A 20,388-nucleotide genomic window follows, 5' to 3' on the forward strand; every position below is an offset into this window, starting at 1 on the left:
AGAGCTCCGCCGGCGGCCTTGAGCCGAGGCTTCCCTGTGACACCCCCCCGCCCCGCCGGCCTTGCTGCCAGGTGGGCTGAGGGCACAGGGAACAGCGCCTTCCCCTTCCCTTGGTGATGCCCTTTCACCCACCTGCCACCCTGTTTTCCTTCAGTTTTGTTTAAGCTAAAACCTGGTTCCGCTGGCCTCAGGTGTGTTTGATGGCTTTGTTTGTTTGTTGGGCCAAACCAGTGGAGACTGCTTTTCCTGAAGCTGGTGCTTAGGTAGTTGTGTACCCTGTGCGTGTGCTGTTGGTTATCAGTGTGCAGGACAGCTTCATACTCGCTGAATGCTACCACAATCTTCATCCCGCCTCTAGTTCATTACAGTCAGCCTAACGGGAAAGGTAGCTGCTGTCCCTCACAGCTTGGTGTCGTTCTCAGCTTTAATAAGGAGGGTCTTCATTCCATACTCCAGGTCATTACTGAAAATAACAAATATCGCTGCCAAGCTCTGTGATTTGCATGTCTGTTGTGACAGAAAACCAGCAATAGCCGTTCTCTGACTGATGTCCTGTTCAGCTTAGCAGGAGCTCTGTGGTGGTTTCAAGTTCACGTGTTGTGATTATTGGCATCTAAAGATGTAATTTCTCCCACACACGTTAAGTTCTCCTACTTGTACAGAAGGCAGTTGGGTTTATTTCCTATGATTTATAACTGGTAGTTCTATGTTAACTGGTAGTTCTCTCTTAATCCTCTCCCCTGAAGGGAGAAGCCATTTGCAAACACTCTGTCCCATTAGCTTTTAAGATGACTGGGAAGATTTGACTTATGCTGAATACAGCGAGTGGTTCCCACAGGGGAGTTGGCGTCAAACAGCAAGTGGATCACTGGAGCGTTGCAGCATGTGTTTTACAACATCTTTGCCACAAAAAGTCCCCAGCTGGCCATTTAGGATTCTTTTAAACATTATGAAAGCTGAGGACCCAGCCTTTCTTTTCGATGTTTGCAAACAGACAAGATTTTTTTCTCATTTGTTTAAAATGGTCCTTTCCCTTAAGCTGTAGCTTTTGGAATTCTCTGATGAAGTGATAATCTTGGCTGGCATTTTTAAAAAATCTACTTTTCATGATTGCTAGAAAAAACTTGAAGTGTGTTTTCCTTTAAAGGTAAGAAACAAGGAAAACGTTATTTTCTTTAAAATTACAGCTATAAAACACTGATCTTGTGATTTTTCTAGGATATGACTGAGGTTAATCATTTTAATGCATTCCACTGTAAGCAAGGCAAAGCAAAATCAGAACAGCAAAATTATCTTTGACATTGTTCCTCAAAAAATGTTTCCAGTTCATCATTTTTTTGATCACGATTTGCAAAATTGCTTTTCAGGTGAATACCTGGTGACTTCGTAAAATTTGGAAACAAAATATTTATTGCTATCTTCACTACGCTGGTAAGATCATTTCCCAAAAGGGTTTTAGGATTTAGAGGCAGAGAACTATTAAAACAGCTTTTTCTGGTGTGCAGTGTTTGTTCCTGGCTTTTCATAACAAGCAGGCTTTCTACCTGCCTGCTTTTCTTTGAAACACTTTGTTTGAGAAAGGTGCTGTAGTTAAAAGGTATATTTTCTTTAAATAATGACGTTAGATATTCTTTTTTGTCACAAATATTCTAGTTCCTTTACACTGAGCCTGGCCTGTGCTGCAATCCATAGGAGCGTACAACAGGCATCCAACAGGCTGGATAACAGCTATAATTTCGTATTACTCCCACTCACATGAAATTTGTTAGTATTGCATCAAAGGATCACATTCTCAGTCTGAAATTCTGGTTCTTTCAGTTCATCTTTTTGGTGCTTTTTAGGAAGTTTCAAAAATGATGGAGTTGCAGCACATCTGCTCAGTGGTATGGCAATGAACATACATGTACTCTGTATTCTAACTTCGCATGAAATATCAGCTCATGTGCATTTCAAGATAATGACTGTGGCCTGAGCCCAAAACTGCCTCATACTCTTGAACACAAAATATAGTCAATAATTTTTATTATAAGGCAAAGCTTAGGATGTGAGAGACAGCTTTGGTGGAAGTACTATGTGTCTAATCATATTCCACTCCAAATATCAGCTATGTTTTCTTCATCTTTTGATAAGTATGTAGGAGTGTACTTATTAAAAATTCCCACCAATAGAAAATGCTGTTCTTCATACATCTCTCCTTTGAGAGCAAGAATGGGAGAACAAAGTGTCTGTGTTCATTATTAATAATATAGCTGAATATGATTCTGGATTAATACAGCTTTCAGTCTGGTGTAAAACTGTACTCAGTTCTGCATAGGTTAGAATACGGTGTTCACCTGTCACTTGAGAAGAGACATGGATTTAAGCAGGGAGCACACCAGTTCCCTGTACTACTAGGAAGGGAGCCTGGTGTGGGGAAAAAGAAAAGATTTCCAGTGTGGCTCCGTGTTTCTGTGGTTTTCATTCTCTCCAACAGGCCGGCCACGGTCTTTGTATGACTTAGTGAGGAGATCGCTGGGAATTAAACTTTCTTGCCCGACAGGAGGGCGGACCAATATCACAGAGGGATTCCTCAGCTCTTGGATCCAATATAGATTCCAGCCCCAACATAGACTGAGAAGAAGATGAAAGGATGCTTTTGTCCTTGTCTTTACTCTGAATATTTTGGCTCTTGTAAATAATTATTTTTTCAAGTATAATTAATTATTTATAGCAAAAGTATAAGCTGTTGTTTTAGTTGACCAAATTATGTTATATTGCCTACCTAATCTTAATCAGAAGATAATTGATTATTCATTTACCTGATACCATATACTTATAAAGTTCTGTAAACAAATATCTGCCTTATAAAAATGAATTAATTTTTTTCTTTTAAGACCCGGGTGCTACTTTGGGGCAATCAACAATATAACATGAATGACACCAGGCACCAATCTCTGTTCTTTGTCAGTCTGCCAGAGCTACAAAAACTCTGTGCTACTACAGTAACACTGAGTTCTCAAATACCAGAAACTGAGACAAGAAGTACACAGATAAAGATTTGCAGGTAAAGAATTCTGAGGGTTATTATTTTCAGAAGCTGTTGATGGTTGTTGTTCAAAGATTTTAGTAGCAGTACTAGAATTAACTGTAATAAAATCAGCAGAATTCTTATCAGCAACAAACAGTATAAAATTGTTCAAAATAGGGGTTTTTTTTTGGTGAGGGGCTTGCTGGCTATTGGGGGAAAAAACCCACATTTTTGTTATGTTTTAAATTTCATCAGCTAAAACTAACAAGGCTACCTACTTCAAATTAATAAATAGTTAAAGGTAATCTGTGTTCACTTGCAAAGTTGGAATGCTTTAGGTACATCTTTTGAGCTATTGCATTGCTTTATGTAGGTTGAAACTGAGTGAAAAGAATACTCGGGAAACATATGTACACTCCTTAGTGTTCACCAAGAATTATGTCATTCCCTTTAATAGGAAAGGGAAGAAATGAGAAATTCTGCCAAAAGGAACACTTTTGGAGAGTTGTGTTCATGTGCCAAAGGCCTGTAGTCTTTGTCTTAGACCACTGTGGGTAGGTTAAGAGCAAGTAACTTGGACTAGTCCGATATATTATACTGAACCACTGGAAACCAATTAAAAATGGAATGTATTATGTTTGCAGAAGGTGAGGAAAATAAATTTAAGCTAAGAAAATAAAGTACGGAAAATTACTTTTTAATTTTTTTCTAACTTTTTTTTTATAGACAGTTATTATTCCTGCATCAAGACATCCTTTCTGCACCTGTTATTGGAACACTAAATCAAATTTCAGTTGTAATGGCGGTCAGTATCACTGTGTAAATAAGTATATGTAGTTACATACTGTTGCAGATAAACAGAATGCACCTCACTCAAAAGAGAGAAGCAGCAATATGTTTTATTGACGTAAAATAATAATTTGACAGAGTTCAATAAGTTTGATGGAATGTAACAAAGTTTTAACAGTGGTTTGACAAGGTTTAGTAAGTTCGATGGCAAGGTTCACCTTATTAATTACTGCGTGGAAGAAACATACAAAGGAAAATTGAGTTAGAATGCCTCGTACAATGAGACCGGAGGCACGCAGAGTAAAGAGGACCCTCCCGAGGTTCAGAATGGACCCCCTTGCTTTCTAAACTCCTTTTTGGAGCCTAGGTACAGCTGGATCCAATCTTAGTCTCAGACTTGGTCAATGATTCATGTCTAATGGAATTATCCATACAATGTTTACATCATCTGAGTAGCTACATGAATTAGTAATGCTTCATAGTATTAAATAACAGTGATATCAGTCACAGTGCAAGCCAGCTGCCTGTCAGGGAGAGCTCAAATTGGGCCCATCCTGATTTTAGGGTGAAGTAGTTGGCTGCTAGTCAATAGTATAGACAAGACAGATGTCTTTGGTTTAGCTCTGATATCTTGTTCTGTACTTTGGTTATCCTGTACTTTTGGGTTTCAAAACCACCTTTCGAACTATTTTTCAAGACATCTTCACTCCCTTGTACGTGAGCCAGGGTCTTTCCAGCTTGCAAGTTCACCCCAAGGGCATGAGGTCTGTTGCTTCTTGGTTAGCCTGAACCAAAGTTCGGCTAAGAGTCAAGTATATCCGTCACACATATATGCATGTTTCTCTAAGAAGTTTTTTGTTTGAGGATCAAGAATAAGTAAAATTATGTCATTTAAGCTTTTATTTTTGTGCATTAGTAATGTAGATGACAGCTTATGTTTTCTACTCTTTTGATGAAATGGCCTTTTCAGATGGTGAACCTTTTGTGGAACAGAATGGATTCAGTTGGTAAGATGCCACCCAATTCACAATGAGAGCAGCAGAGGCAGAGTTCTGCGATTTTGTTTTGGGCAGTCTTTCACTTGCTTGTTAATGTATCTCTAGCTGGAAATGAGATTACACTATGACAAATGCCTGAACTGATTTTTAGTTATCATTCTCTTAAAATACAGGGTATGGTGTTTCCCTCAACTATTCCCTAGCATGTTTTTCTTGGGCAAAGTCACTGATGGACCAGAATTAAATTTATGATTTGCTAAAACACCCCTTAATTTCGGACACTTGATATTTTTTTTTTTTTTTTTTTTATTTTTAGATATCATTTTACAAATCAGGAATATGCCAAGCCTACATAGAGAAACAAGGAGCTACCGTAAGTGCTGAGAGATGTCATAGTTCTTAAGATTGTTACGCTTGTCTGCAATTGCTGTTGCCAGAGATGAGTATTTTCCGTAGGGCATGCAATTTGCACTACAGAAGCCAAGTTTCAGGGAAAAAAGTCTGTCCCATAGACAAAATGTCTCTTACAGATGTGGGTATAGTAAGTATACTTTGTCAGAATCAGAAGTTTTAAGAAGTTCCTGAGCAATTTCACTAGATTTCTCTGCTGCAGTGGGATCCTGATCCTGTTCAGGGGCGTTGGGGTTTGACCTCGAGGCAACAACAGACCTGCCCTTAGGGCCAAAGACCTGCAGCTCCCCTGCTGGCGTCACCCCTTCCGTGTGTGCCCTATCAGCTCCACGGGTGGGGGTGTTCAGACATTTGAACTATCTCCCCATTCACGTTTTGGGTTTATCCAGCCTGTGTAGGACAGTCTCAGAGAAACAAAACAAAAACATAGAGAAGAAATGGAACCCATGAGCTTAACAGCTGTTGTGTTTTTAGACCATTATGCATATGCTTTACTGTCTTATAGTATGCAACATTTGTGGGTTTTATGGATGTATGTGTGGACACACTAAAATTGCTGAGTCAAAAGTCTGATTGTAAGCAAAGCCAGTAGCTCTCGTGATTCATTTGCACAGCCAGTTGGGTATATTTTTCTTTGTTCCAAGAAATGTAAATGTGTATCTGGATTAGTAAGACACATACTGTTCAAATATGCTTACCTTACAAAACTGCTTTATGTTGATATGTGTAACTGACCTGTCATTGTTAGATTTTCCAACACTAGCAGATTAGTAATATGAAGTATATTTAATAGCCGTGAGCTGCAAGGATATCCTTGCAGGATCTCATTAGAAACATCCTCTTGGAGGTGTATTAGTTAGTAACTCTTTTTAACCCATAGTAATTAGTTTATTTTTCTTGACTAATGCTAACTGTCAACAGAAGGCTATACAGGACAGGCAAGCAGTCAGGCAAGTAGTACTGCTGGGTGGACAAAGCTACATTTATCTATTGTTCTTGTGATTGCAAGAAAATGTCTCTGGTCTTGAGTTTGACAGCAGAGTCAAAATACGTAAATTTTGGATGTTGTGCCTATTGTCTGGAAAGAGATGCATATCTAGTGAAGTACTCCATATAGTTAAATTAATCTTTTCCTCAAGTCTATTATAAGCCCTGTGAAAACAATAAATGAATTTTAATGCACCTTACTTTGATGACGCATGAAATCTAAATGCCTACATCAAATATTGTGCTAACTTCTCTTGTAGCTAAGTAGATGAAACGTAAAAATGTGTAACATATACTAAGATGTGGCTCCAAGATGCATATCTTTGATTAAATTTTGGCTGAAACCTTTAAAAAAATTGTTAAATTGTTAATAATGTGTTTTTCTTTTCTCACTGATGTTATTAGCTGGAAGCACCACAAACAGTCAGTCCAGCCATTTTCCAAACCTGTCTCTCCTACACACTTACAGCCAGACTTGCACCCAGATGGAATAAGGCTGGTCATCTCTTGGTGCAAGGTATTTGACTCACCTGGGTCAGGGATCAAGCATTTAGTTTTCAGTTCTTTATTGTTGCATTTATTTTCCATTATTTCATTTCCATCATTATTTCATTCATTATAATCAGTTATTTCATTCATTTATCCTGCGTTTTTTTCTTTGATTGCATTTTTATTGTTCCTTTATCCGAGTTCAATGATTCAAATTAACAATCTGCATGTACATATCATTCACTTTTTCATCTTCCTCCTTATCTTTGTAATAGATCAAATAATTATTTCAACTGAACACAACATACCAGATTAATAATTTCCAGACCAAATATTGTTGGACAGTAAATGTCTTCTAAAAATTGAGCCTGTTTTTCAGATTCATGCTTTCATCAGTGGCACTTCTGCACATGGTTTGCATGCTTTTCTAATACAGAAGTGTTTTTCTGTCAGACCACCTCCTTCTACCAAGCTGTGTCTTTTTAGATGGTAGTTCCTTTCCCTGTCATCTCTCTACTAACTCCTGTGTAGGATAAATGTGAATTACCAAAGTATGGAAAAACAAATGTGAATTACCAAAATATGGAAAAACAAATGTGTTTCAGATACTGTGGTGTGCTCTTATTAAGCTGCGCAATTGCATAGATCATTCCAAATATACATTGAGAAAAGTGTATATGTTATTGTCTTATTTCCAACCACAATATTAACAGTATCTTGTTTTCAGTATCTTTAAAATATATAGCTCTCTGAATGAAATCAACTTATTCGGGAATAGCCTCTAGAAGTAGAGGGCTAGGTGGCAGCTGATATAAAGCTGGTTTCAATGAAAGACATTGACTAACAGCAATGTGACCCTGGTACATGCAGCTTGTCTAATCATCTGTGTTGCTAAAGCTGGGCAAAACTGATGACAGATGGTAAAATATGTGGTAATACTATACAGATTTACTTTTGAACCTGAGAAATTTATTAACTGTTAGTCAACTAAAAATAGTTCTATGTATAAATTCCTTACTGGGAGGAAAAAATGCTGTATAAATTGCTGTCCACTAATATACTTTCATATATCTTTCTTTTTTATATAAGTTCTGGTTTAACCCAGCATGCAGCCAAACACCACACAGCCGCTTGCTCACTCCCCCTGCCTCAGTGGGATGGGGGAGAGAATCAGGAAAAAAAAGTAAAATTCATGGATTGAGTTAAAAACAGTTTAATAGAACAGAAAAGGAAGGGAAAATAACAATAATAATAATGATGATAGAATATACAAAATGAGTGATGCACAGTGCAATTGCTCACCACCCGCCGACCAATGCCCAGCCAGTTCCCAAGCAGCTGTCACTGCCCCCCGTCCAACTCCCCCCAGTTTATATACTGAGCATGACATCATATGGTATGGAATACCCCGTTGGCCAGTTGGGTCGGCTGTCCTGGCTGTGCTCCCTCCCAGCTTCTTGTGCACCTGGCAGAGCATGGGAAGCTGAAAAGTCCTTGACGAGTGTAAGCACTACTTAGCAACAACTAAACCATCAGTGTGTTATCAACATTATTCTCATACTAAATCCAAAACACAGCACTGTACCAGCTACTAGGAAGAAAATTAACTCTATCCCAGCCAAACCCAGGACAATATAAGATATTAATGAATCAGTGAAAAGTTAATTAACAGAGGGTGTTTTCTCTCCTTAAAAGAAATAAGCCTTTTAGCATTCATGACACACACAAATGAAACTGTGTGATTTCTCCTTTTTTTTTTGCATATAGACATTAGGCATATGGTTTAGAAAATAATCTATTTTATTTATTAATAGGAAAAGATTTTTTGTCTCATTCAGGAAGGCAAAATGCTGTTGGTAAGTACAATATTCTGTTCATGGTAAACTTGTGAGAGCAAGCTGTAGTTATGTGGCTTTATACTGCCACAATCTTGGTATTACCAACACAATGTCTTTTCGTTTTTCATTCTGAAATAACCTCAGTCAAAACACACTTGATGGCAGATGGTGCTCTGTATGTAATGGTTGTCAGCTCAACTGCACCTTTGAAAAATTGCCCACAAAAAAGGTAATTTTTCTACTATTAATCTACAGCCATAGCTAGAAATTTACCATGTAAAAGTTATGATTATTACAATTAAATGCACTTGCCTCAAATTATGAGTCTTGCAAGTGATGTGAAAGTTCCATAATAATAGATAGGAAAATGAGCTAAAGTGACTGTTCTGTATGTACTGTGTTTGCTGTTCACAAAACTTAAGTCACAAAGCATGCTGCTTAACTATTGCAAAAATTACAAAGTAACATTTTTATTCCAGTATAAAAGTTAAAGATTACACTTGGAGATATTGAAGCCTAAATTTGTAACAGGGACATATGTTGAGGAACATAATATATTCAGTTCCTGTGCTAGAGCTTGCTCAGAGCTGGGTGGATGTTCTGGAGATGTGTCAATAAATGCTTGCCTTGCTCATATAGTTTTTCCTATTGACCACTTCTGGATGCATAATACTGGGCTAGATGACTCAGAACAGCCAATGGTTATAGTAACTACATTTGCTTTGAAAATGGGTGTTTGTGTATCAAGTATATGAGTATCAAGCATCCAAATTGCATGGACAGCCATGAGTTCCTAGGGAGGTGTACTGTATGGATGGTAATTCATTATTATTTTAATTTTTCACAGTTAAAATGAAATTAATTTTAATTTCCATGCTGAGGAAGTCTAGCCTTTTGATTTTCCAATGCAGCATTTTGACTAACAATTACTTTAAATAAACATTTGGTTTAGCTTTCTGTCTAACAGATGAACTGTAGTTCAAAACAGGGCTTTGTGCTTTGTTTTTATTTTAGTTGTAGACCTCAATGTATCAGAGACACAGCTTTGCATCAGTGTGGAGGCTTGCTCAATTCGGTTGCCACCCCCTGAGGTATAAAACAGTTGTATTTTCTATGACTGTATTTGTCATATTAATCTTTATCTTTTCTGTTAGGTGACTTGCAGTTAGCATGATGGGGATAGAAGTGCTTATTTCTGATTGTATTAAGAGAGTAATTATAGTCATTGATTATCTGCATCTGCTCTAAGTGCATAACATCCATATTATATGTATATTGATGCATTCTAGCAGGCATGGTACAATTGAGACTCTAGACTAATTAAGAGACCTTTCAAAAATGCTAACAATATAGTAGTGAAGTGTCTTTATGATTCTAGATTTCCTTCTAGCAGTGTTTTCTAGAAGGCATTCACTGTCTCACTGTAATACATAGACGGTTTTGAGTAACATCTTAAAAGTGAAGCTACAAGTAAGTTGTCAGCACTGTGTTTAAAGTCCCTGTATATAATTCGTCTGGAATCTGCTTCATTTTCTAGGCAGCTTCCAAAATACGGGAGCAGCCTGGGTTATGCAGCATATAAGCATAATTAATAAATTGTTTAAGAAATCGTGGTTGATGTTGAAAAGTTACTATCCTTTCTGACAGCCATGTCACCTTTGTTGAATATGTCCATACATACTGGGGCATATTTGTCAGGCTTACTGGTTTCTTCCAAAATAAGTATTTCTGATCCAAACTCTTCTTTCTTAGAATAGAAGAATAGGATTTCTTCTGTGACCTCATTGGACAGCATAAACATTAAAGCTATCTTTAGGAATCCAATTCCAAAATGACACAAAGCAATGATGGAAGCGATCATGATGTGGCTTCGTCATCAGTTTGATCATTCAAATACTTTTCTAAAACAGAAATGGCCAGATTTTCTTGTCAGTGAATAAATGCAAACCCTGGTAGACCATATAGGGAGAAAACATTTCTCAAATCTCAGTGTTTGATTGGCCTCTACAATCAAATATTTTCACATTGTGAAAACGTGCAGTGTTTTTAAACCTGGTACTTGCATAACTTTTGGAAGTGTAGGCTCTAACATAAGATAGTGTGAAATTTGTTAATGGGAATATCTTCTGAAATAAGCAGTCTGTGAAAGCTGATAAAAGAATAATAATGAAAAAGCTTCAGTGTATTGCGATACGCAATTATTTTTGAAAATTTTAATTTTTGACTGATGTAGAAATATTTGCAAATAACTTTTTTTTTCTGTTTTAAGCTGGGAGATTTTGATATTTCAGCAAACATCTTAAAGCTGTTTGACAGGAGTGAAAATACAGTTATTCACCAGCATTCCATACTAAGTAACTGGTGCTATGTTTTGCCAAGGTAGGAGTCTGTTTACATTTCGGCAGAAACAAACATTTCCTGGAATGTTTGCCATACAAATAATGAATTTGATGCTAGTGATAAGAACACTTCTGTTTTACAGTCTGTTTTACATTCAGGAATCTTTCTTTTTTACTTTTATGGTATCAATGTTATGGAAAATGAGAAAAATTAATCAGTGAATCATAAATTACACATTTAAATATTAGTAACCTCTCTGCTACTTCTGTGATATGCAAGAGTATTAATTTTTCTCAAATATAATTTTAGCAGAAAGTGTCAATTTAAAGAAGAAACATATTTCCACCTCTGCCACAAATTATCTCTATTTTCACCTATGATTTTCATCATAAAAATATGAGAAGTAATGATATATTTGCTTTTGTTCTACATTCGCTGGTAGTGAGTATTACAGACAAGAGAAATTAGACATGTTAGTCTTTTCCATACTTCAGGAAATACTGCTATTGTTCTGTCATAAACTTATAAGCTAAAGGTTATTAGTCCTCAAAACATAAAAATAATCCATAAATACTTTCAATGGCAAAAATAAGATTTTTTTTTTTTTTCTTTCCCAAAAAAGTCCAATATATTTTCAGCGGAGTTTTATGACGCTCTTTCTAAGCATCCCTTCTTTACCTTGCACAGCATGAAAATGGGTCAGATCATAAACATCAGCCACATAATTCCTCCAGAATCTCCTTTCCGTTCATATAAAGAATTTCAAATGCACTGGAAGAATCTGGTAAGAAATTATATACACTGCTTTAGTTTTTCCCTCCCTTTTTTGTACCTATTGAATTTGTATTTGTAATACATGTTTGTGGGGTTTGTTTTTTTGAAGTATGGATATATTCTTCCAGATGATCTTGAAGAGACAAAAATATACTTCAGTGTTTACTTCAAGCCAATAGGGGAAAGGTTCTTTACGTATCCTTTCAGAATATTTTTGTTACATTTTTGTTACATTTGCCTAGACTTTTCCTCTACTACACTTCCAGATCTAAATTTTCATTTTTTATTTTCTTCTTCCATAATTTCATAGAAGTCAGTGAAGAATTGTTTCACTAGACAAATTGGAACAAAATATTTAGTCAAATCTCTTTGTCCTAGTATTGAATAACAGTAAGTCAAATAGATCAGTTTCCTTCACAGCTTCTGTAAACATGATAATGCCACTCTAAATGATGATGTAAAACCAGAGTTAAATTCCTGTAAAAATATGGCCAACAAAGATTTGTTTAAAAGAGAATTTTCCTGCTAGGAAAGACTAGACTAAGGATTATTTATATTGAGTAGTCTTTACTATGGTAGATTAGTATGGTACAATCATGTTAAAGTCCTGTAACTTTATAAGCTTCAGTCTCTTAAGAAAGTAAGTGCTTTTGTTCACCTTTTTTCAAAAAGCTTTAGATGTGTTCATGCTCAACAAAAGATGATTCATAACTATAGAAATTTAAAGAAACTTGTTATGTATCCCTGAACACTTACTCAGGTATCCTTTAAGTTGCATTCGAAGTCAGCCAGTGCAGTATTTCCCTAGAACAGATTCAGAAAGTGTGTTGAACTCTTTTCTTTCTGACGTGAAGTGTAATCTTTCACATCTATGTGGATTTCCAGTAAAGATGACAAGTAAAGCACTTTATGCTACACAGGAACTCTCCAGGGCACCGGTGCGTGTAAGGTTTTTTTATAAACATGTTAATGGCATGTACTTTGTTCATGGTGTGAAGTGGTCTTTATCATATTCAGAACACAGTAAGAGCGTAAAACTATGCTTTTCACAACAAACAACTATCAATCATGTAACTTTTAATTAATTGTGTAATTAAATATTATATTGGTATTTGCCATTGTTATGTTATTATTCACATCACAAATACATTAAGAAATTGGACTTAATGTTAATTAGTTGCTATCAATATTTGCAGTTCTATAGACCTTATTTTACAGTTGGATATCCAGAACTTTCTCACACCTCTTCCATAATAGTAATAATAACAACAATAATTGTAATAATAATTACTGTTATTATTTTTGTTATTATTACAATTTATTAAAACAAACAAACAAACAAAAAAGTTCTGTGGACTTATGCATTTAAAAACACTCCAGCTGTAAGATTTACTCCATGGCTGGTGATGGAAAGGAGGCAAGCAATCAAAACTCCTTTAATTTGAGGTTGTGACAAAGGCTGAGACTCAAATTTCTTTGGTAGTAGTGTGTGAAAAAAGAAATGAAGTAATTAATTCTGAACAGAGAATAGTGACAGAAATTGCAGAGATTCTAAAATACTATAATCCTCTTTCAGAAAGCAGTTCCTGTTTATGTCTCTTTAGTGATCAAAGCTAGAATGGCTCCTTCTTGTCATCTGCAGTTTTTATAGACATCCAAACTGTCTTTTGCTCAGAACACAGATGCCCTTAGAAGTCTTAAGAGACGAGGAGCCCTGTCAGTCAAACTCTCTGCAGACCCCCTCAAAAGGGCTAGGCATTACCCAATTGGAAAGCACTAAACCATGATAATGACTGTAATTTAAGTCTTTCCTTCTGAGAAATACGATATTCCAGCAGAGTTTATAAACAAAGAATTGGGGGGAGGAGAAAACAAATCTTCATTTATAGTGACAATAAAATATTGTTTAAAAATATAGTTCATTCTAATTCAAACCAGGAAAATGTATGGTTATATATTGTGATGTATATTAAGTAGATATCATATAGTGATGCGTTAGGTGGCACTATCAGATTTTTAAATCCAGTTCATTCAATTTAGCAACTCTTGTTGTATTGCAGGAAATAAAATCTAAGCATATGAAATTGGCTGGTGAGATGGTTTGTGTGGTATCTCTAGCGCAGGCTCCTCCAAGAAAACAGACTTTGCGTGGAACTTCTTCACTATGCAGTATGGAAAACAGCCACTGGATGGAGCGTTTGATCAAAGAGCGAGAAACAGAGACTTTCTTGAGTAGCAGTAAGGGTACAGAAAAGGTTAGCTTTGAAGCAACAGAGAAATCAATGAATAATAGGCAAATACCAGGAGTACCAGAGTTACCAGTTGTGAAATCTTTAAGAATGCCTATAAATTCAGCCTTTGAACTCCCCCCCCAAAAAATCAGCAAAATTATACCAATTTTCAAAGGGACGTTGATGCAAATGAATGGAAAGACAACAAATCAAATGGATGGGAAGAAAAAAGAAAATGCTGAAAGACATTCACCAATAAAAATTATGGGTGTTTCATCTTCTATGCTGACTGTGTGCAAGTCCAGCATAACTCAGGTTTACAAACCCGTTCAAAATATGTCAGTCAAAAACCCTACTCATAGCAGCGTACTTCAGGTAATGAATGTGAAAACGTATGCAAAACATGGTATACCTGTATTTCAATGGAAAACAGAGTCTGGTGGACAAATGACTAATTCTGATTTTTCTGATAACTCAGCTTCAGGTGGGAATTCAAGTGAAGTCAATCACAAAAGGGCAAATTTTCCTTCCTTTCTTAAGAATGTTGGGTCAGTGCTTCAGAAATCGAACATCAATCTGAGTCTGAGTACGTACGCATCTCCTACTTCCAGTGCAAGAAGGGAAAAAAAGTTTGCAAGTCAAAATACCACACAAGTTCTTGAGAAACAACACCAGTCAAAGAAAGTACATTTGCAGATTTGTAAATTAAACAATGAAATGACAAATTCTGGTTTATCACAGCAACAAACAAAGAGATCAAGTGAAGGAGCAAGGTTAAATATTCATGAATCTGTCTTAGATGATACAGTGTGCATCGCCAAAAATGAAGAAAATAAAGCAGCATGCCATTCTAAGGACTATATCGCTAAGACAACCAGTCATCATTCCAAGTCTAACTTTGAACAGGTATGGTAAAGAACAGAGCTCATTCGCACTGGTTCTCACAAATTCAGTATATTCTAAAACAATGTTAAGCAGGAAAGAGCACGGCTTTCATCATGTTCTACCATCATTCTCAATATAGTTTTCTAAAATTTCTGCCATATAAGTTAATGTTTTCAGCCACTGTTGCTTTTTTTCTGAAAGGGAAGATGATTTACTGTGTTGTCTGAGATACACGCTTTTTTTATTTGGGACTTTTAAGGTGGGATAATTAGTTTTCCTTTCTTTAAGACAGTTTATCAGCTTATCAGATTTGTGTGAGGTTAACACGGTGCAATTTGGGGTGTTCAGTCTGTCTTCATATGAAACCATATTAATGAACAGCACCTGGAAGGAATCTCAAATCTCATCAGTTGTGTAGTGCTGACTGCAGTGTGTATAAGTCACTGTGCTGTTAGACAAACATGGAAGTTTTGCAAATACAAGTTTAATTGCAGTTTCACTAAAAGCACAAGTTGCAACAGGAAAAATTCCTACTGGGCATAAGGAAAAAAAATCTTCAGAGTGAGAGTGGTTAAGTACTGGAACAAGTTGCACAGAGAGGTTGTAGGGTTGTTATCCTTTCAGATTCTCAAAACTTGATTGGATGGGGCCCAAAGCAATGTGATCTAACTTTGAAGTTAGCTCTGTTTTGAGTAAAAGTTTATGATTAGATGACTGCTAGAGGTACTTTACCTAATTTTCTATGATTCTGTCTGCATTTCAATAAAATAAATAGCTGAGCCGATTTCAGTGCAATTTTTGTGAGGATGATATCCCACAGATTGGGCACATGGCTGAAATGTGTTGTGCTTATCACCTTTTTCACCTATAAAATGTAATTTGGTAGCTTATTTCAACTTTGTGATATGAGGGCACCTTTTGAAAAAGTAGGTCATTTTAACAAGTAGAAAAATACTGGGGTTTTTTTGCTAATGAAGTTATAAACTTCTATACTTTAAGATGATTACAGGGAATGAGTATCTGACATGTGAAACAGTGACCTCAAAAATGACTTCCTCAATCAAGGAGAGCAACATGGAAGCATCTGTAAAGAAAGGTTGTGCCAGAAGAAGACAGGTAAAAAATCCCCACACATACACACCTTAATCCAGTCTACAGGGACCTGAATTAAGAGATAAAAAGCAAAATTTAAATTTTTTCATTTTAGCATGTTCCAGTTAAAACGGGGAAACCAAGAAATCTTATTGAGCCTGCTCTGGATAAAATTAACCTTAACCAGGATAAAATTAACCTTAACCCTTGGTTATGTTACTGTTACTTCAAGCGTGCATTTTGTCTCGTCCAAGAGAAACTACTAAAATGAAAACGTTTAATGATGTTACTTAATGTAAATATGTTTCTGAAGCAGATTTTCTGATTCTACAGAAAACAGTTTTATCTTGCCCAGTATAACTATGGGCATTCTCGTTGGCTCTGTAAGTGTCTCATCGTAAGTGCTTAAATTCAGCACGTTCTGTAGAAATGAGATCCAAAAGGCTGTTTGTAATTCATTCTGGGTTTTTAAGTTATATTCTCTTAGTTATTTAATATATTTAAGTTGTTATTGTATTACTAGATGGGGTCAGCAGCAGCAGGTAGATAGGTTCCTAATATGAATTTTTTTTTTTTTGTATATACTTTTTCCTCCGGATGCTGCTCTAATGATAATAGTGTGTACTTTTAAAATCCTTTTCAAAATATTTCTTCATTATTCTTAAATATTGCTTTTACCTACCACTGGGCTACACTTCTGTTTCTAAATATCAATTCTTTAAAACTCAGTTGTATCCTTCTCCTTACAACCGCTTTCTCTATGTTTTTACTACCTACAAATTAGGCCCATTAGAAGGAACAGGTCCCAAGTGTCCAATGCTCAGTACAATTGTATTTTCTTACATAGATATGTATGTATTATTTCTGCTAGTAGCTAACTGAAAATACTGTGCAATAACTCTACAAAATAAGCCAGGAGGAAAAGTTGCACTCACTTAACTCCCTTTTCACCCAGGTTCCCTTGCCTTTTGTATTTCATTTCAGTTGTGACCATTTGAGGTCTCATTACCTATGCTTGATCTGAACTGCCTTTGCCTAGTCACATGTTGCAATACATAAAATTACGTTGTCAACATACTCATTAACTGTTGATTAAGAAGTTAAGAGTATGTATCCATAATTCAGATTCTTCCCCTTAATTTCCATTTCTTAACATTAAATTTTATCTGTCATCTTTTTGTTGTGTTATGCTTTTAAAGCCAAATACAAGACAATTCTGTAACTTTTAATGGTAATTAAAAGAGCACAGTCTGTACTACCCGTGCAGTGCAGAAACGGCCAGTAGAGCAGCCTCAGGGGCCTGCTGCAGGAACACGCTCACACCCTAGAGCTCAGGCTGCAGCAGGGAAGAGAGGAAACACCAGCCCAGCTGCTGTGAGCTGGCCCCATCCACCTGCAGCTGTGAAAGGCCCTTCCACAGAGCCACAACTAAGTGACTAGTTACAGGCCAGCTATGGCGGTGCTACAGCAGTAGAGTCAGGAGTCAGTCTCACAAAGAAGAAAAGAAAAACAGCAACTAAAAATAACTGTGGTTATACGAATAACTACCCCAGGGGTCTGAGTACTGAAGGGAGACTTCCACCATAATACGAATGAAGTGCTGAAGTCCTTTGCCTGCCGCTGTATATGACTCAGCCACACTAGGGCTTGTGAGCATGGAGCTAGCGCTACAGCTTGGGCAGACTGGACAAGCAGAGAGCTTGTAGCTGGTCCGGCAGCACTGCTGGGATGGAGAGGGGGCACTGTCCTGTCCTTGTCACGAGTCACAAGTGCCCCATGCCATTCCTCTCTCTCCAGGCAGGCTGTGAGTAGCATGGGTACCAGCCTGAGCCCTGCAAGCTATTTTTGGGAAGTGGCAGGGGACAGCAAGTTCTCACTGTCTGCCTGCCACACTAGCAGTGCAGCACTGCCACAGCTGGAGCCAAGTGAGGTGGATACACAGCTCTAGGGAAGCTTCAGCTGGAGTCTCAGGAATAGGAGAGGGACTTATCTATTAACTGGGATAGGGATGGACTCTCCAATGCTTATTAGTCTGATTCCTCCTCTCCCCAGATTAAAATACAATGGTGCTGACTGGGGACACTGCCAAACACTTCTCTGAAGAGTAAGCCTTTGTCATCATCTCAAGCTTGGACACCAAAAATGATCAGTTGGTTTTGAGTGTCTTAGCCGCCAGCATGTAAAAGGCTATTTTCAAAATAGCTCTGGTTTTAATTATTTACTCACTGTACATATAAACAGACTTTATGTTGGAAAATAAAAACTTTTATTAATTACTTCTCATATCATTCAACTAAACATTTCACTCAGAAACAACTTTTTAGCTGAGCTGTTAACTTAGTATTACTGCTTTGTTTGCCTTTTTGTTTGTTTGTTGTTCACAGAAAGAAGAAGGTTATTCAAAGTTAAAGAAAGCCAAAAGAAGTAAGCCTTCTATTTAGGATGTTCTGGAGTACTGAAAGAAAACTCTGGGTACGCTCATTATAAATTTTAAATATTTTTCTTTATTCAAAGAATACCATATACCTAGAATAGATCCTACTCTTTTGGATCATGATAATTATATCAGCTGTCTTCAAAGGAATCACTTTACTAAACAAATGGCTTCTAGAGCAAAATAACAAGGTAACAGAAGCCAAGATTTTGGTTTTATTGGACACTAGCAAATAAAACTTTGCTTTTTTTTGTGAAACAAGCAACATTAAATACAAAGGCATCTTGTACTTAGTAGAACTTAGAATTTGGCTTAAATTTGTATTTTGATTGGCTCATTTTCTTTCAAACTAAAATAAACCGGGTTTTTGTGCTGCTGAGTTTCATTTGAATCTGAGCTGAAGTTAAAACCATAAACCATTAAAGTGAAGCTATGTGTATTATTTAATATCATTACGTGAAATGGCATGGCTAAATGCTTCTGTGGTGCTAAGATCTAATCCAAGGACAAAATGGTCAGTCATACAGAATGAATAAATTAAGTTTTATGACCAGATATTTCAACCCACATCGTGGGTGGTTGTTGATAATAGTCTTTGCAGGATAGAACAAGCTTTTCCTGTGAATATTCCTTTGAATATGAAGGATACATATAGCATATGAAACCCACTAGTTTTATTGACCTAATGCCTATCACAGGTTATCAGTAGTAAAATATGCAGGAAGGAGTAGCTTATACAGTTAACTTTCAGAGATAAATAGAAGTATATTTATTCAAAAGAAAATATTGATGTAAGCAAGATGGTCACACAGACACAACAGCACAAAAATGTATATTATACAAAACAAATAGAAAAACATAGCAATAAAGAAGCAAAATATAAACTGTGCATCTTTTAATCTGGCTTTTGGCTTCAACATAAGTGATAACAAGTAGCCAAATGTGCATTTTGTCTCAGAGATGCACTTTATGTCCTTCCTTACTTTGTGTGGATAAATTTCCTCCAGTGAACATATGTACCAGTTGTCTGCTTTCCCTAAAGAATGTCCATTGTATGGATGAAAGCTTTCCATATAGGGCCTTCATACTTCAGTATTCAGCATATCCTGTTCGTGGGCCTAGCATTTCATCTCTCCTGCTTCAAGCCAGGCAGCTCAGGCATGGTCCTTCTTCAGGGGTGATCTGTTTTAGCAATTCAGCATAGGTGTCTGTGGGTCCAAACTCTTTGACTTTCACTGAGGACTGATGAGTAGAAATGATGTCTCTGAGAATGGTCAGAACTTTACTTTTTTTACTTAAATTTTAAAAAATCTGATTTTTTTTAGTTTATGAGTTAAATGCCACAGGATCAAGTTGATCATGGTAGGCGATGCTTAAATCCTGGAGAGGAAACAGTGTCTTCCATAAAGTGTTTAAAATATGATTTCTAAGAATCCCATTGATATGGGTTCTTCATTGCTGTCGATGATTTAAAAAGAAAACTAGAGCTAAAATAGCTTCTGCTATTGGATCGGTGCCTACAATTTTGATTCTGAAAAGCTTTGCTCTGAATTTCTTTATTACATATTACTACACGTGCATTCAGAGTGCATGTTTTCATTTGAACACTTGAGAATTACTTGTAAGTTTTGAAATTTACTGTGTAGCAAGATTTATGGGTGAGAAGGTCTTACAATGGAATTCAGTGATGTAGTCAACAGTAAGGACTTGGATCTATAACTTCTGACAATAAAAACATTTTTGTACAATTATCTTGCAAAAAGGGTCAGTTTTTATGACTAATGTGCCAAGTTGCACAGCCTCTTAACTTGTCCAGGAAATCACAGCATAATCCTAATTTTCTTCTTTGTTTTGCTGATGAAAATAGTTGGTATGTTAATAAAGCAATGTGAGAGAAGTATTTAGTATTTTAAGAAGTTGAACATTTGATTCTAATACTAAATAATTCTCAATCATTCTGGTTTTACCCGTATGTAGACAATTCCCCACTCTCTGGGGAAGGACTCGTACTTTTCTTTGGCATAAAAAGAGTAGCTAGATATTAAGCATCAGTTCGAGATACCCCCCTCCCGTCCCCATATTTAGGGGTCTGGACTATGCTGGGTACATTGTT

At 36.5% G+C, this 20,388-nt stretch overlaps 1 protein-coding gene across 1 annotated transcript; it reads left to right on the top strand.

The window, feature by feature from the left end:
• Positions 1-2,909: 2,909 nt before the first annotated feature.
• On the top strand, positions 2,910-18,282 carry LOC104072268 (chromosome unknown open reading frame, human C18orf63). The gene is made up of 13 exons (XM_009581230.1): positions 2,910-3,043; positions 3,734-3,812; positions 5,111-5,167; positions 6,598-6,709; positions 8,496-8,537; positions 9,534-9,610; positions 10,789-10,898; positions 11,547-11,643; positions 11,743-11,828; positions 12,394-12,577; positions 13,694-14,770; positions 15,749-15,865; positions 18,226-18,282. The coding sequence occupies exons 1-13, from the start codon at positions 2,910-2,912 to the stop codon at positions 18,280-18,282; spliced, it is 2,229 nt and encodes a 742-aa protein (XP_009579525.1).
• Positions 18,283-20,388: the final 2,106 nt, after the last annotated feature.

The sequence above is a fragment of the Fulmarus glacialis genome, unplaced genomic scaffold (genome assembly GCF_000690835.1).
Source record: "Fulmarus glacialis isolate BGI_N327 unplaced genomic scaffold, ASM69083v1 scaffold30137, whole genome shotgun sequence".
Classification (NCBI taxonomy): domain Eukaryota; kingdom Metazoa; phylum Chordata; class Aves; order Procellariiformes; family Procellariidae; genus Fulmarus; species Fulmarus glacialis.

Excerpts from the sequence above, each read along its gene's own strand:
- LOC104072268 (XM_009581230.1), top strand. The coding sequence starts at position 2,910 with ATGAATGACACCAGGCACCAATCTCTGTTCTTTGTCAGTCTGCCAGAG. Across the intron at positions 9,611-10,788 it reads TTCGGTTGCCACCCCCTGAG|CTGGGAGATTTTGATATTTC; the intron begins GTATAAAACAGT and ends TTCTGTTTTAAG. Across the intron at positions 14,771-15,748 it reads CCAAGTCTAACTTTGAACAG|ATGATTACAGGGAATGAGTA; the intron begins GTATGGTAAAGA and ends CTATACTTTAAG.